At 42.9% G+C, this 17,425-nt stretch overlaps 1 protein-coding gene across 4 annotated transcripts in view; it reads right to left on the bottom strand.

Annotated features, from left to right (window-relative positions):
• LOC146577125 (protein NLRC3-like) overlaps nucleotides 1-17,425 on the bottom strand; it is a 308,589-nt gene that overhangs the window by 116,744 nt on the left and 174,420 nt on the right. The window contains exons 1-6 of one of the 4 annotated variants that reach the window (XM_085268099.1): nucleotides 13,708-13,759; nucleotides 11,800-13,579; nucleotides 8,777-8,950; nucleotides 5,932-6,105; nucleotides 1,643-1,689; nucleotides 585-1,494 (exon numbers count right to left, since the gene is read on the bottom strand). The exons of 1 other annotated variant lie outside the window; for it this stretch is intronic. In XM_085268099.1, coding sequence (XP_085124225.1) covers nucleotides 953-1,494; nucleotides 1,643-1,689; nucleotides 5,932-6,105; nucleotides 8,777-8,950; nucleotides 11,800-13,579; nucleotides 13,708-13,744 — 2,754 coding nt within the window. In that variant the 5' untranslated portion in view covers nucleotides 13,745-13,759 and the 3' untranslated portion in view covers nucleotides 585-952. Of the gene's footprint in view, nucleotides 1-584; nucleotides 1,495-1,642; nucleotides 1,690-5,931; nucleotides 6,106-8,776; nucleotides 8,951-11,799; nucleotides 13,580-13,707; nucleotides 13,838-17,425 lie in introns of those variants that run through there. 2 more of the 4 variants (XM_085268098.1, XM_085268101.1) reach the window with 2 other exon arrangements.

The following is a 17,425-nucleotide window of genomic DNA, read 5'->3' as shown; positions in this document are numbered from 1 at the left end:
ATCTTCACTGTGTCACAGAGTTCAGTGAGTCCCGTTATTCACAGTATCAATCGGATCATCAGAGAACAGCTGATCAGCAATCAGTGGTGCCAACAGCGCCTCCTGTGGTGAGAGGATGCAATAATGCAATGTAGCATTTTTCCACTCAACACTTGCAGTCATGGAAACTGTCTGTTGGATCTGTGTGACGTTGCTTTCTTGGTTAGAGTTCCTCACAAATGTCCAGATGATTCTTCTAATGAGGCGTCGACCATGTTTGCAGCTCTTTGGAAGAAAACGTCGCCCTTTGCCATCCTTACTTTTCTTTGACTTCTTCAAATGCAGCTGAACTCCAGCTGGTATTTTCTTGGACTTTGCAGCTGTTTCTGGTCATCAGTTCATTCCTGCAAACCTCTGAAGCTGAACAACAATGATGCTGCATTGCTGGCTGATCCCAAAAGGTTGATTCTGTTCATCTGGACGTTTTCAGAAACGTTTGCTCACTGATCAGGTGACTTCTTCAGTCTCAGCTGACTGCAGCTTTACAAGCTTACAAACAGCACATTTGCACAATGACTGAAAGCAGCAGCACCTGATATATATGATACTAATATAATACATATACATATATAATCCATACTAATGATGAAGGAACTGAGCTCACAGTCCATTGTTCATTCAGTGAACTACTCAGTTTATTTTGGGCCTCAGAAATGCTCACTCTGTTTGTACATCACTGTCAGCAATAGACTCATTCTGCTGTGTGGACAGGAACACATGTGACATCACTTCCTGTTTGTTTGTGACTGAAGAAGTTTACAAGGAATCATTTAGAAGAGTTTCAAACATCAACTGATTGAATCCATGAATCTGAAAACGTGTTTGTGAGTGAAAGAGACAGACATGTACAGACTGAACTATCTGTTCAACAGTCAGAGTGTTTCTGTAACAGGAGACACTCTTTACACTCCACTCAGCACAGGGACACTGAGTCACCAGGATACCAGAACCTAAACCCAGGATAAAGAGTTTGAGTGAATGTGGTGTTGAAGGTGTGGAGGTGGATCAGAGTGTCAGAGGAGACTCTGTAGAAGGACAGAGTGCCAGCAGGACAGTCCACATACACTGCTGCTCTGTTAGAGACAGAGGAGGAGGAGGAGGAGGAGGAGATGGATGTTTGTCTGTTATTGTGACAGACATAACGAGGACCATCATTATAGCACTCCAGACTCCAGGACTGATCATTGTCTCCAAACAAACAGTCATAACTGTTTCCTTTCCTTCTGATGCTTCTGTAACTCACTGATATAAAAACGTCTCCTCTCCACTCGACCTCCCAGTAACAGCGACCAGTCAGACCATTTCTACACAGCAGCTGATAATTAAAAACATCAAATCTGTCTGGATGATCAGGATATGACTGAACCTCCTCCACACGTGTCACCTTCCTGTTGTTGTCAGACAGTTGGAGCTTTGTGTTCACTGTGTTTGTGTCGATTGTGAGTTGACAGGAATCTGATGGAGAGAACAAACACAATCCAGCTGCAGTTATTGATCCATCATCTGTTCATTGATTGACACTTTGATGATGACTCCTGACATGATGAAGATGGTTGAATGTGTGCTGCTTTGTTTTCATGAATCCCATTAAAAACACACTTACACTTCCTCAGACCTGGTCTCAACCATCGGACTCCAGCAGGCTCCACCCTGAAAGGAGGAGGGGGGTCAGAGCAGCACAGTCAGCATGCACACATGGACATTACATGGCTCTCACACACACACTGTTACACACTGAGCTCAAAGCTCGGCTCCACTGTTTTATTCAAAGAAATCTACATTTATTTATCAGCACATTTAAAAACAGCTTGAGCCAAAGTGCTGCACAGAGTAGAGAGAAAATAGGAAACATACACAGTAATGACTATAAAGACTGGTCAGGATTGAAAGCTACAGAGTACAAATGTGTTTCCAACCGGCTTTTAAAAATGTCCAGTGTTGGTGACGACCTGATGTGAAGGGCGACTGTTCCAGAGTTTGGCTGCAGCCATCGATAAAGCTCACCTCTGTTTTTACGTCTAGTTCTGGTCAGAAGCTGCTTATCTGCAGACCTGAGGGCTCCACTTGGATTCTTTTGTTAAAGAGAGATAAGATGGAGCCAATCCATTCACAGATTTAAAGACAACCAGATCTGGAAGTGGATTCTACCACGTACTGGTAACCAGTGGAAAAAGCTGGTGATGGGTCGTCTAGCACAGACCCACCGCTGGAACCAGACAATTGATGAGGGAGAGAACTGTGACAGCGCCGTTCCTTCACTTGACCTCAGTCGCTCTCGTCTGCTCCCTCGTAACACTGCTCTTTATTGAGCTTACATGAATATGCACAAGTTCATTATGACGTCTTACACAGGTATGAACAAAGAGTACCAGTCTGTGCATAGTGTGTGTGTGTGTGTGTGTGTGTGTGTGTGTGTGTGTGTGTGTGTGTGTGTGTGTTCCAGATGTGACCCTGTGACCCCAAAGCTGGTGCTAAGAGTCCAGCGGTCCCCCTAACAAAGGGCTCTTATACTTAACCAGACACAGAGTAGGTGTCCTCCTACACCAGGGGTCTCAAACTCGTGGCCCGCGGGCCAATTGCGGCCCGCAGGACGATAGTTTTTGGCCCCACCTTAATATGAAAATGTAATGTTAGTTTGATAATGTATGACACTTTACAGTGTTGTGGGCGGAGCTGAATTATCCCACCAATCAGGGTGGGATATGGATCTCAGGGGACACCAGCCGGGCTTGATGCAAGCAGGGAAACATTTCTCAATGAGTCAAAGTTCCAGCAGCGTTGCCCTGGAGTGTTTCTTTCTTTCCTGTGCCTGGCTGGCTTCCTCCTTTCTATTGGGCAAACGCCGACATTCGCCCCAGCGCGCTGCGTTCACAACACTTCAAAAAAAGTTGTTTTTTTAAGTTGCTGCCCAGCGGGACATTATACGTATATAGATTTATACACACGTCAGTGGGATTTAAAGTTATTTTTCCACAGAGAGAGATCTCATATTAACTCTCACAGTGATGCGTAGGCGGCGGGATAAAAGAAAAGTCATGAACTCAATGCAGCCCAATTTAGTCTGCAGTCACATAGCGACACCTGTTCATCGGCAACAACAGTCCCCGGTAACCCGGACTAATTATAGGGTCGCACCGTAATTTGTGGCTCGATGTTTTTATTTGCATCACTGCGTTTGCATTGCAGCAAACATGAACATGACAAGCTTGGACAATTTTTGAGAGACTTGAGCCCTAGTTTCCCTCAGCTTTCCCGAATGTTCAAGCGGACCATGTGCCTTTTTGGTAGCACATACTTGTGCCAAAAGCTCTTCTCCACTTTGAACTTCAATAAGTCCAAATACAGGTCCAGACTTACGGATGATCATCTTCAAGACATACTGAGGGTCGCAACTGCTTCCTCCCTCAGGCCAAATCTGGCTCGGCTATGCGAGAGGAAACGCTGCCAGGTCTCTAGCAGCAAGGAGTAGGCAAGAGAAACCATGTTCAGAAGAACAGTTCATTTTCTACAGTGTTCCATTCATGTTCAGAAGAAGGTTATAGAACTGTTAATACAGACATTTCAATCTAAATACAGCAGATATAGAAGACTGAGAAAAACACACAAGTTCACTGACTAAAAATATCTTATTATTATTTTATTTATGTATTACAGATTGATTGATTTTCTTATTAATTCTTAATTTGTTTATTTATTTTTCATATTTTGTGTTAAAAAATAAAAATAAAGAGATTTGAGAAGATTGGAATTTTTTAACCATGCCTTTCTTGTGGAAAACCTAATGCGGCCCAGCCTCACCCAGACTCTGCCTGCAGCGGCCCCCAGCTAAATTGAGTTTGAGACCCCTGTCCTACACCATAAATCAGTAAGAGAGGGTACGACCTCACTCATGGCCCCAAGTGGTGTGTGCATGCCAGAGCACTCTGGAAGGCACACAGAGTCTTTACAGACTACTCAGGATCAAACCTCTATCATCATGCAATCGATTATACAACTCTAAGCATATATGAGTAAATATTTCTAAGCATAAATGACAATCAACAATATAAACCTTACAGCTGGTTTTAATAACAGAGTTCATTTGTTTCTCAAATGAGAAAGAGCTATCGAGAAACACTCCTAAATCTTTAGTTCTGAACTTTTCCAGTGGGCCAAGGTCAACATTATTAGATAATGCTAATTCTTTTCCCTTACATTATAACAATGTGAGGAGTTAATGCTAAGTATACTGCCATTAGCGGCTAATTCTAATTAGGGGTGAATAATTATTAGTAGCTAATGCTAATATCGTTTTCTCTTCCCTTTTAACAATGTGAACAACTAGTGCTAGGTAGGCTGATGCTAGCAGCTAATGCTAATTTGACGTGAATTAGCATTATATTAGTGAGGAGTTAATGCTAAGTAGGCTGCCATTAGTGGCTAATGCTAATTTTAGATGAAAAAGCATTAGCAGCTAATGCTCATATTGTTTTCCTTTGCTTTGTAAGAACGACAGCAGCTAATGATACGAAGTCTACCATTATTAACAATTGTTAATTTGATGTAAATTAGCATTATCTGATAATGGTAACCCTTTTCCCCTGCATTATAACTATGTCAGGAGTTAATGCTAACTAGGCTTCCATTAGGGGCTAACTCTAATTAGGTGAATAATTATTAGCAGCTAATGCTAATATTGTTTTCCCTTCCCTTTTAACAATGTGAGCAGCTAATTCTAATTTGATGTGAATTAGCATTATATTAGTGAGCAGTTAATGCTAAGTAGGCTGCCATTATTAACTAATGCTACTTTGACGTGAATTAGCATTATGTGCTAATACTAATACCGTTTTCCCTTACTTTTTAACAATGTGAGCGGCTAATTCTAAGTACGCTCTTGTAAATAGCTAATTCTAATTTAGTGTGAATTAGCATTATTCAATAATGCTAACACTGTTTTCTCTTACTTATTAAAAATGATAGTAGCTAATACTAATACTCTTTTCCGTTGGGTAACAACGATGTGAGGAGTTAATGCTAAGTAGGCTGCTTTTAGAGGCTTATTCTAATTAGGGCTGAATAATTATTAGTAGCTAATGCTAATACCGTTTTCTCTTTCCTTATAACAATATGAGCAGCTAATGCTAATTTGATGTGAATTAGCATTATATTAGTGAGGAGTTAATGCTAAGTAGGCTACCATTAGCAGCTAAAGCTAATTTGAGGTGAATAAGCATTAGTAGCTAACGCTAATACCCTTTTCTCTTGTGTTATAATGATGTGAGACGTTAATGCTAAATAGGCTTCCATGAGTGACTCCTTTCCCTTGCATTATAAAGATGTGAATAGTTTATGCTAAGTAAGCTGCCATTAGCAGCTAATGCTAATACTGTTTTCCCTTTCTTTATACAACTTGAGCAGCTATTGCTAAGTAGGCCACTTTTCTCTGCTAAAGATTTCTGTGACCATGATAGAAACTCTGATAAGCTAATGCTGCTAAGCTAATGCTGTTTATGGGCCCTGTTAGAATCAATATTTCATTCTCATTCTGTTGTTTGAGAACAATAACAGAAAAATGTGAACTTCAGAACAAATTTATTGTGAATTCAGCTGTGAATGTACAGTTTGTCATTATTTAAGCTTCCATTTCCAAATGTTAGCTGACACTTTATTAGGTACACTGGTATCTATATCAGGTACACCTGTGACCTAAATGTTCCTGCAAACAGACTCCTTGGGGACCCCTACATAAATATCCATGAACTATCCAGCTAGACTAGTGTGTCTGACCCTGAAAATATTCCTGCATGTGTGATTGTTCATGTCTCATCTGCAGGAAACAAACAGGAAGTGAGTGAAAGACACGGGAAATGTTTCCAGCTCTTCCTCCTCTATCAGATTTTCTCTCCATACCTGAGAGTGTCCAGTCTCCAGCCTGGATCCTTCAGTCCAGCCGACAGCAGCTTCATTCCTGAGTCACCTGGATGATTGTAGCTCAGGTCCAGCTCTCTCAGATGGGAGGGGTTGGAGCTCAGAGCTGAGGCCAGAGAAGTACAGCCTTCCTCTGTGATCAGACATCCTGACAGACTGCAAACACACAAAACAACAATCTATCTGTCAACAGTTGTTTTCTCTTTGTCACAATAACATCTATCCATTTACATCCATTCAATGTAACTTTATTTATAAGTGACAATACCCAACAGACAACAACAGTCATCTGAAGCTGTTTAACAGTGTAAGGTAACCGCCTCCACTGTGAGCAGCACTTGGTGATGGTGGGAAGAAGAACTCCCTTTGACACAAAGATCCTCCCAGTGAAAACAGGCTCCAGGAGGAGCATCTACCATGACTGGTTGCAGGGTGAGGGGAAAGAGAAGAGATGAGCTCAGAGAGACAAGAACAAAACAGAGAGACAAAAGTTAAGGACATGCAGTAGTGACATATAAAAGCATCAGGAGTGAAAAGTGGGGAGAAGAAAGCAGAGCATCATGGGAAGTCCACCAACAGCCTGAGCCTATAGCAGCATAACTAAGGGATGGTTCAGGGTCACCTGATCCAGCTCGAACTATAAGCTTTATCAAAAAGGAAAGTTTGAAGCTGATCTTCAAAGTAGAGAGGGTGTCTGTCTCCTGAACTCAAACTGGGAGCTGCTGCCACACCCAGTCCAACATAGCCAAGCTTTCTTTGCTGCTTTGACAAAACCTCAAATCCCAGTCAGAGACGATGAGCATCATCACAGTGATGATCATTTCTCTGTAACCCAGGCTTTCTGCTTCAGGATCTGTGCACGCTCACAGAACAAGGAGACCTTTAAACATCATTTCACTAACTGGATGGACTGAGCTCAGCCTACAGATGAACTGGTGCCAGAGATCATAAAGAACATCAAACAGTCAAATTCAACACTTTTAATGGAAATATGAGATTAATGCTGCAGACAATCATGAAGCTGCTGAATTCATGAACATCAAGAATGCAGCGAGTGGTAAAATAAAGATTTGACCTCAGTGTGCTCAGTGTTCCTGTCTATTCCTAACATATTCCTAACATGATAGCTGCACTTTAGAGCTCTAAAACTGGAACTGACACATGTTTAAACTCTACATGTTACTCAGTACATTCAGTTGACAAACAACAAAGTTTGTTGCAATAAATACTGAATACTATCGTTGTTATAAACAACAATACTATTCAGGAAGAAAACCAAACATTGCAGACATTTTATCATAACTCTGGTTTTACGTGGCCGATCAACACAATTTAAAAACTGGTATAAAGTCCACACTTTTTCCCTCAGTTGCTCCGTCTGTCCTGCTCACATCTCCAATGGTTGTACACGTTGTCATTAACGTGGCTTCACCTCATCATCAGCCACTTTGCTCGCTATAACACCATTGTCGGCACATAAGGACGCTGTCATAGCCTGTCAGCGACGTTGATTAGCTGCGTATATACAAATGTGAATCGCGTGATTGGCTGGACTATGGGATAAGGTGGCATCGTTCTAATCCCATATAGGAGCAGCCAGTCACTGACTAACACTGCAAAACAGAATTGTTGAAGATTTAATTTTTATTTCAATTGAGATTTGATTTTTTTGTGTGCAACACAGATTTTCTGTGTGCAGAGACCGTGCCAGCAGCGCGCAGTTGCACGAGCGCAGCTTATTGGGAACATTGGGCACCACCACAGTTCACTTCAACAAAACTTTACTTCAGATTTGTTTTCATGTTTTGATCCAGTGATGAGAGCCGTTTCCCCCATGTCCAGTCCTTGTACTAAGCTAGGCTAAACATGTCCAGTGCCTGTCTCTGTGCAGCTTTTAATCTGATGTTAATAAGGTAGAAATGGAGGAAGAAGAAAATGACTTCATCAATCAACATGCAGCTACCAACCCAAATGGTGAGGTGGTGGTTAGTTATTACTGTTGTTTCTGATCCCCTACATTCAAATATATTCTCCAGCTACAATAGTGTTTGTGTTCCTAAAAGGATTTCATGAACGTGTTATTGTTCATGTCACATCTGTATGAAACAAAGAGGAAGTGAGGTTTATCCTTCATGATCACAAACTGTTCCAGCATGTAAACCTGAGATCTGTGTGGAGCAGCTGACCTGTACGATGTGCTCAACACAAACATTATTTACCATCAGTTACTGTGTGACTGAACCACGTGGGTGTATGAAACATCGCTTTTAGTTTTAATAGCACATGGCAACATTCAGACGTGAATCTATACAGTAACACTTTGATTTGTTACAGTGAGGAGACTGTTGAAGGAACGATGAGGGGAAACTGTAACAGCAGCAACAGAAACCAGGAGACAAAGCTGAGGTCTGGGTTCCTCTATGCTACACACAGCCTCCTGCTCCTGGACGTTAGTAAACACATAAATGTCTCCAAGTACACTTACTTTAGAAACTCTATTAAACTCATTACAAGTTTACTTCAGCTTTAAATTACTCACAACATCAGCACACATGAGTAAACAAAGTAACTCACAGCTACTGTTCAAGTTTAGTCATCTTTAATACAAATATACCTCATTATTATGAATCTCACAGCTACCTGCTCATTGAACTGAACAATAATTCTGTTTGACCATTAAAACAAAATATGTGACTGTAAAAAATGTTCAGACAGTAATTAAGAATCTCCTAAGCAATCCAAAGATAAAGAAAAGTTCACCTGCCAATTCTATAAAGCTTGGTTGTTTGTACAATAATATCATTTAATGATATGTTTGGATCCTGACCTGAGAGTTTCCAGTGTACAATGTGGACTCTGCAGTGCAGCAGACAGAAGTTTCACCCCTGAATCCCGCAGGTCATTGTTACTCAGGTCCAGCTCTTTCAAACTAGAGGACTGGGAGTTGAGAACTGAGGACAGAGCATCACAGCTTCTCTCTGAGAGGTTACAGCCACTCAGTCTGGAAGAAAACAAACAAACAATTAAATCAGTCAAATGAAACATTTTTAATGCCAGCATGCAATACAATTATTGGTTAACTAAATAGCTTCATTAAAACACAACTCTTCTTCTATAGCAGCACTTACTCCTTGCAAGCTCCACCTGCTCCACCATCTGAGTCAGAAGACATGAAAATAAACTGTAAATCTAGTAGAAACATGATTGGAAATCTTCTCAGATCCATTTGTACATTTAGAGCCTGATCCTGAAATATAGCAGCACGGACATTCACAGCAGCAAAGGGTTCTTGCTGATCTGAGCTGGCTTGGCCCTGGCTTATTGAAGATTAAAGAAAGCGGAATCAGCTGTTCAAACCCCCACAAGGCTGCCAGCTGTGACTGAAACAATGGGACGGGTCGTGACTTCTCAAAATGGGCTCATTGAACGCAGCACGGATAAGATCTTGAAGAAGCTCATGGCGGTCGTGAGTTCTCAGACTTTGCTCTTTGAGAGCAAAACCGATAACCTCTCGGAGAAGCTCGTGGCTCTCCAACGGGAGATTGAGAGACGAGTGACGGACTGTTAGATCAGCTGTGAAATTGACATGCAGTTGTTCGCACCAAAGAAAGCCACCATCATTTCATGCGGCTAACATACCGGCGCCAGCTGTGGTCTCAAGGCTGGAGCTGAACAAATCTCACCCTGATAACAGACGGTGTTTAGACTGTTCCTTCCCATCCTAAGCATGCTTATCCCCTCCCGGTGCAGACGGTGGGTCGAGGGGACCAGCGCAAATGCTGCAGGCCCGGGTGCGCTGTCTACACCGGCTGTCTCTCACCTTTTACCCATCCCTGTTGCTTGTCATGTGTTTCTATGGCGCATTAAGAGTTTTCATGTGATCTGCGCTAAGGTCATTTTTTTTGTCTTTTCTCAAACTGATCTCCCTGTTGGAGCTCAGTCTGGGAGGAGTTCTTTTTTCTCCTCATCTTTCCTGATGTTGTGCATTTTCTGCTGTTTGGTTCCGGGTCGCTGCTGTAGCGGCTGACCGGCCAGCTACCTAGCCTGACCCGTCTCCCCAATGTGATGTTTGTGTATTGTATGTACGGTTGGAAAGCTCAGTATCCTAATTGCCCCTTGAAAATAAATACAGTGTTCTGAATCTGAATCTGAAAAGATTACAGAAGACGACTCTGTTCAGTAAATATTACGCTCATACTGTCAAGAAATACCAAAGGTAGGTAAAACTCTGGTTGTTGCAGCCATCCAGTATGACATGCTTTGTACTGTCCTGCTGCAGTTTGTGACACCTGGTTGATGAGTTGTGAAGGATGATGAAACAAACACGTCACTCAATGTTTGTCTTCTAAACTGGATGTAATTTGGGCAGCCGATAGTTTTTCTTAATCTATCCCAGCTGCAAATAGGAACACAACAAATAAATAACTTTACCCACTTGGATCCTTATCATTCAAGATTGTGAAGAGATTCTCTACTCAGAGAATACTGGTGATTTTAGATGAGAGAGATGGAAGATGATGAAGGGGAAGAGTTTTCAGAACTCGAGGCCTTTTGTCTTCACTATATAGGACAGAGAAGACAGGAAGGGAGGGAGAAGTGAGGAGAATAACACACAGGAAATGGTGTTGGGCAGACTCAAACCAGGCCCTGGAGTCACGACTCTAACCTTCAGTGCATGGGTCACCTGCTCAGCCAGGTAAGCTACAGCAGTCAGCAGTGTGTGAGTTAATTTGAAGACAATGATGACTATAAGTCAGGTAAAAAAAATACTATCATCAACCAACAAGGGGAAAACAGTGAGCTTGAATGGCCAAGCTTTGACCAAGGGTGGCTCACTCCTCGGTCTTCTTGCACAAGGAGTGAACCACCCTGCATGGCTATCAATGTGGTGCAAACAAGGCCATCATACAGTACAGGCCATCCAAGCTGATTTTAACTTTTCCTCCCAGATACCACCTTAGAAATCATCTCGATTAGGATATGTTGGCTGTTCTAGATCCAATCACAACAAACAGAGCTGTTGTGTGTCCAAGGTGAACAGGAAGAATATATACATGCATAAAGTCAATAAAGTCAGAAGGTTTGCTTTAGACTGTGCTGCAGTTTATCATCAAAGACTGACAAACAGGCACCATGCTGCCAACAAATGGCATCAAGTCTGACTTGAGGTTTTTGTTCTTTTTTTAAATCAAGATTGAATTTTATAGCAACCACAGCAGAGATGACCAGGGAAGGTGTGCTTGAGGGGATATAGCTACAACAGCTGGTTTCAGACTGAAGATGAACTGAGGTGCTGCACCCAAGTCTGCAGGTTCAGGGAGGGACAAACATCTGCTGCAACCAGATTGGAGTGAGAGGAGAGAGCAGGCCAACAACAACAAAGAAACAACAAACACACTGTGGAAGACCGAAGCAGAGTTTAGTTTAAAGTGGAACTAAGGATGTTTCTCTGGCTGCCAGGATTCACTGAGTAATTCAAATGCTTTCTTTAATGCAGGACCCACCATGCATGTAAAAGCAAGTGTTTCACCAACATTTGTGACTAAAATAGACCTGCAGTAGAAATGTATCTAGGAGCATGCATGTGAATATGAAGTATCACAACATCAGGCACATGCAGCCTAAGTGTTTAAACAAAGACTGATAACATAACAGCAGCAGTGATGATCAGAGTTTATGGTGAATCCAGCGTCTCGAGTTCACCGAGTTCTGGAGGCATCAAAGAGGTCACAGTTGTATTGGAGAAATCCCAAAACTTTACAAATTCATACAAAGAGAGAAAACCTGGTGAAATAAATTACTGACACAGTTGGATGTTAAAAGTAAAGACATGAGTACAAATGTACTCACAGAGCTTTGTTGGAGGCTTTGACCACTGGCAGCAGCCTCAGAAGAGCCTCCTCTGAAGCAGAGTATTTCTTCAGGTCAAACACATCCAGATCTTCTTCTGATGACAGTAAGATGAAGACCAGAGCTGACCACTGAGCAGGAGACAGTTTATCTGTGGAGAGACTTCCTGATCTCAGGGACTGTTGGATCTCCTCCACTAGAGAACGATCATTCAGTTCATTCAGACAGTGGAACAGATTGATGCTTTTCTCTGCAGACAGATCCTCACTGAGCTTCTCCTTGATGTACTGGACTGTTTCCTGATTGGTCTGTGAGCTACTTCCTGTCTGTGTCAGCAGACCTCGTAGGAGAGTCTGATTGGTCTGCAGTGAAAGACCCAGGAGGAAGCGGAGGAACAAGTCCAGGTGTCCATTTGGACTCTGTAAGGCCTTGTTCACAGCAATCAGGTGGAGAGATGGTTTAAACCACCAGGAGGTTGTTTGTTGTTCTTCCAGCAGATTGAGTCCAGAGTTGATGAAGGTCCGATGGACATGAAGAGCAGCCAGAAACTCCTGAACACTCAGATGGATGAAGCAGAACACCTTGTCCTGGTACAGTCCTCTCTCCTCTTTAAAGATCTGTGTGAACACTCCTGAGTACACTGAGGCTGCTCTGATATCGATGCCACACTCTGTCAGGTCTGATTCATAGAAGATCAGGTTTCCTTTCTGCAGCTGATCAAAAGCCAGTTTTCCCAGAGACTCCATCATCGTCCTGCTCTCAGGACTCCAGTGTGGATCTGTCTCAGCTCCTCCATCATACTTGACCTTCTTCACTTTGGCCTGAACCACCAGGAAGTGGATGTACATCTCAGTCAGGGTCTTGGGCAGCTGTCCTCCCTCTCTGGTTTCCAGCACATCCTCCAGAACTGTAGCAGTGATCCAGCAGAAGACTGGGATGTGGCACATGATGTGGAGGCTTCGTGATGTCTTGATGTGGGAGATGATCCTGCTGGCCTGCTCCTCATCTCTGAATCTCTTCCTGAAGTACTCCTCCTTCTGTGGGTCAGTGAACCCTCTGACCTCTGTCACCATGCCAACACAGTCAGGAGGGATCTGATTGGCTGCTGCAGGTCGTGTGGTTATCCAGAGGCGAGCAGAGGGAAGCAGTTTCCCCCTGATGAGGTTTATCAGCAGCACATCCACTGAGGTGGACTTTCTAGGGTCAGTTAGGATTGTAGTTTTGTGGAAGTCCAGAGGAAGTCGACACTCATCCAGACCATCAAAGATGAACACAACCTGGAAGTCTTCAAAGCTGCAGATTCCTGCTTCTTTGGTTTCAGTAAAGAAGCGATGAACAAGTCCCACCAAGCTGAACTTTTCCTCTTTCAGCACATTCAGCTCTCTGAAAGTGAATGGAAATATGAACTGGATGTCCTGGTTGGCTTTGTCTTCAGCCCAGTCCAGGCTGTATTTCTGTGTTAAGACTGTTTTCCCAATGCCAGCCACTCCCTTTGTCAGCACTGTTCTGATTGGTTCGTCTCTGCCAGGTGAGGCTTTAAAGATGTCTTCTTGTCTGATGGTTGTTTCTGGTCTGTCTGGTTTCCTGGATGCTGTTTCAATCTGTCTGACCTCATGTTCATCATTGACCTCTGCAGTCCCTCCCTCTGTGATGTAGAGCTCTGTGTAGATCTGATTCAGGAGGGTTGGGTTTCCTGCTTTAGCGATGCCCTCAAACACACACTGGAACTTCTTCTTCAGGGTGGATTTAAGGTTACGATGACAAACTGGAGCTTGAAGCTCTGAATGAGAAGAAAAATAAACACTCAATTCCAAAAAGAACTAATCTTTAAAACATGTTGCTCCATCTTCCATCTCTGGAAAATGTTCATTTATCCAGCAGCTTAAATCTTTAGATAAATCCTCTTACTGCTCTGCAGACGGTCAGCCAGCTCCTCCTGCTTCATTCTCCTCAGGAAGTCCACTGTGATCTTCACAAACGCCTCTCTGCTGCTGCTCCTCTGACTCTCTAAGCATTCTGGGTAATCTGGACTCAGAGCCTTCTGGATCTTCTTCAGCTCGTTCTTCACAAAAGTGATGATGTTGTCCTCCAGCAGCTGGAACAGAATATTTATGAATGAGCCAATCAGACTGAAATCATGGAGCCAAACATCAGATCCATGTTGGACACACTGACGATCCACTGGTCTACAAAGAGCAGCATGGAGATGACTGTGAACAGAACAGATGTAACAGTAGTTGTTGTACATGTACAGACCATAAATATGGAGTCCAGCTGTGTTTGATGCTGCTGGGCAGACTGACCACTGGGAACCTCTGAGCTCTGCTGGTCCACTCTGTGGAGGAACCATGAAGGATCAGATCAACACAGGATAAAGATCCAGGAGTTTCTGCTCAAATAACTTCATCTGAATCAAGTCTGTCAAGTTTTAAACTCTCAGATTGTGAACATATCAGTAATTTTCAGTCTGTTTTCATGGACGTCCTTTCAGTGGTGATGTCAGGGATGATTTTGAAGAAGCTCATCAAACTGAACCATCAGCAGATCACTGCTCCAAAACCAGAACATGATCCGAGTCTCCCTCCACCACCAGAACACCAGCTTTACTAACGTGGTAGATCAGTGTAGTACAGATCAATAACTGATGAGTCATTTGATCAAAATCACTGAGTGCTTCACGTCTGACCCTCTGATGCTTCTGTAGACATTTTGCATATTTAATGAATGTCTGACAGTTTTACATTCATTCTATGAACACAGTGGAAATGTTGTGTTATAGTCTCCATGTTGTTTCCAGCATCATAAATTCTTAAGTTCAGAAAATTAGATTCTTTCTTCACAGCTGAAAAACAACAACATTTATTCTCTATTGAAATCTGCATCGTCCACTCCAAAGGTCACAATCTGAAGGTAACATCTGGTTTTGTTCCCTGTGGTTAACTCTGAGCATCAGTATGGTGGGATTTATCCACTACATCCACACCACTGTGGTTCAGTGTTGTCCTGATGGAGTAACAGCAGCCAGTATGATCCAGGCTTTAGCTGCTGGGTCTCTGTGTGACCTCTCAGACTGTTTAACAGATCAGACACAAAGAGAATCAGAGCAGCTCTGTTCTTTAAAGACAAACATGAACCCACTCAGGTCACACTTTCCCCACAGATATGAGCATCACTGTCCTCAAACAGCAAATGACCAAGTCGAACATTTGGATCTTTTCTCTTTCATTGTTTTCTTTTTAATGGATCTTTGTAACAATCTGAGGATGTTTCAGGTCATATTTATCCAGGAAACACAAACATGTAAAGGAGTCATCACAGCTCTCTGACCTCGTTGCTCCAGGTTCACCACTGAAGTTTGGAGGGAAATCTTTGGACCGGTCACTCCTCACAGACGGACAGCTGGACCCTGCAGACTGTGACCTCTGACCTCTGCAGACACAAACAGACTGCAGATAATGCAGCTGTTTCCTGTCAGTAACATCCTCTTAGATTAGAGTTCAGCTTTTTACAGGAAAACTGGACAAAACTGATTTTTGTTACAAACTCATTTTCATTTCCTCTCAGCTCACAAACACAGTCAGACAATCAACCAGAGTCAACACTGATTATAATGTCAGTGCAGAATTATTTCTGTTACTCAGTGAGTTCAGCTCTCTGACCTCGTTGCTCCAGGTTCACCACTGAAGACTGGAGGTCGACCTTTGGACCGGTCACTCCTCACAGACGGACAGCTGGACCCTGCAGACTCTGCTCTGTCCTCCTCTTCCTCCATCATCTTCTTCAGTCAGTCTGAGAGGTAAACCACAAACACTCAGTGAGTTCACATTAACAGGAGGAACTGAGTTACAGTCGCTGACCTCTGACCTGTCATGTGACCATGAAACCAGGTCAATATATCTGTAGGTTCAGTCATCCAGGTCATGTGATCTAAGGAGCTTGGAGAGAAAAGAGACGTCTTTAAGTTTCTGGAAGACGTTTCATCTGAGAAGCTTCTTCAGCTCTAAAACCAAACGGTGGAGAGTCCCAGATATTTAAACCTGAGAGGGAAAGAAAGCATGTCGCTGACCCACCACTGATGTTATTTCAAGGAGGAAACTGAGAGCCTTTGCACCAGGAGCACAAACATCAGCTCCAGCAATGATCCACTGTTGTGTTTTTATTCCATGTATGAATGTTGTTATTGACAGAGATGACGTTTGTGTGTCAGTGATGCAGTGACTGTTGTTGTTACCTGTACAGGCTGGTTAGACTCTATGAAACAGATCATACAGATCTCTGCATGTTAGAAGAGACTATTAAAGGTCATGAATGAGACAAAGGCAGGGAGGCGTCCTTTACAGCTAAACAGCAGAGTGAGAGAACAGCCAGCACCTCTACATTTATCACATTATACAGCACATGTATGATACTGACAGGGATGAGAAGAATTTAGTGATTCTGATCCCATCATTGATATTACTTATTGATTCTCAGTAGCTCTGCTCTGACAGTCACCACCATCACTGAGCAGCATATCAAAGACATTTGTGCACATTAACTGCATGTTGTGGCTCAAATGTTTGTGCATGTTGGAGGCATTTCCTCTTTGTTGTGATCAGTGTTGGTCATTACTCAAAACAGTCATTATTACACATATTACACAGAACACTTTGATTAAAAGTAATGGAGTACGTTACTTCATTACTCCTCATAACATTACTTTGATGTTAAAATGAACAAATGAGCATGTAACAACATAAAGCTGAGGTACAGCCCCACACACCAACACAGATCCTGATGAGGTCACGTGATGTTTCTCTGAGTGTTTATGAACACAAATCAAAGATGAAACAGCACAAAGACACTTCAAAGTGATTCTACTGTAGAAACATGAACAGGTAGAAACCTGCAGCCTGACTGCTCATCACTTTGTTACCTGTTCAAGTTCAGCAGCAGCAGCTCACTTTATCACGGTGCTGGTCTGGGGTCAGTGTTTACTCAGCTTTAACCTCACTCTGGGTTCTTGGCTAGCTTAGCGTTAGCTTAGTGTTAGCATAGTGTTAGCTTAGTGTTAGCATGCTGTGTGCTAGCTTAGCGTCAGAGCTCTGCAGGTGTCTCCTGTGTAAACATTAATCACAGTGACAGTAAAGGAGGTAAAGGGCTGTGACGTCATCACGTACGCTGCGTCCTCTGTGGGCTCTGAGTGAACTCAAAGTACAAACTACAAGTACACAAACACGAACGTAGCTCAGAGTGGCGGACACACTCGGCCTCGTTGGTCCAGCTGTGAGTCCGTTACCGTGAACTATGGAGCGGCAGATTTGTGCTGAACTAAGCTGCACACAGCTGATGTTAGCCAGGAAACATTACACACTGACTTTAATGGAGAGACCGGAAATACAAACACACACAGTTTGTTGTGTGAAGAAATCAAACACGAGCTGAACAAACAGTAAAGTTCCTAAAGACAAACTGTTAAAGGAGGAAACAAAGCAAACTTACAGTTTCTTCACACACCAACAACAAGCTCCACTCCACGAAGTTCAGGAAGTGAAATTAAACTTTGAGCAGGAAGGAAACACCCAAAGAGACGTTTGAGGACAATCAGGAGCATTGGAACACTGTGCTGCGTTCAGTTGCACCTCGG

Source organism: Mchenga conophoros, linkage group LG3 (assembly GCF_057382185.1).
Source record: "Mchenga conophoros isolate Kocher_MC1m ecotype Shallow Benthic linkage group LG3, M_conophoros_male_GT1.1, whole genome shotgun sequence".
NCBI lineage: Eukaryota > Metazoa > Chordata > Actinopteri > Cichliformes > Cichlidae > Mchenga > Mchenga conophoros.
The sequence above is the reverse complement of the archived record's forward strand: the minus strand, read 5'-3'. Positions and strand labels throughout refer to the sequence as shown.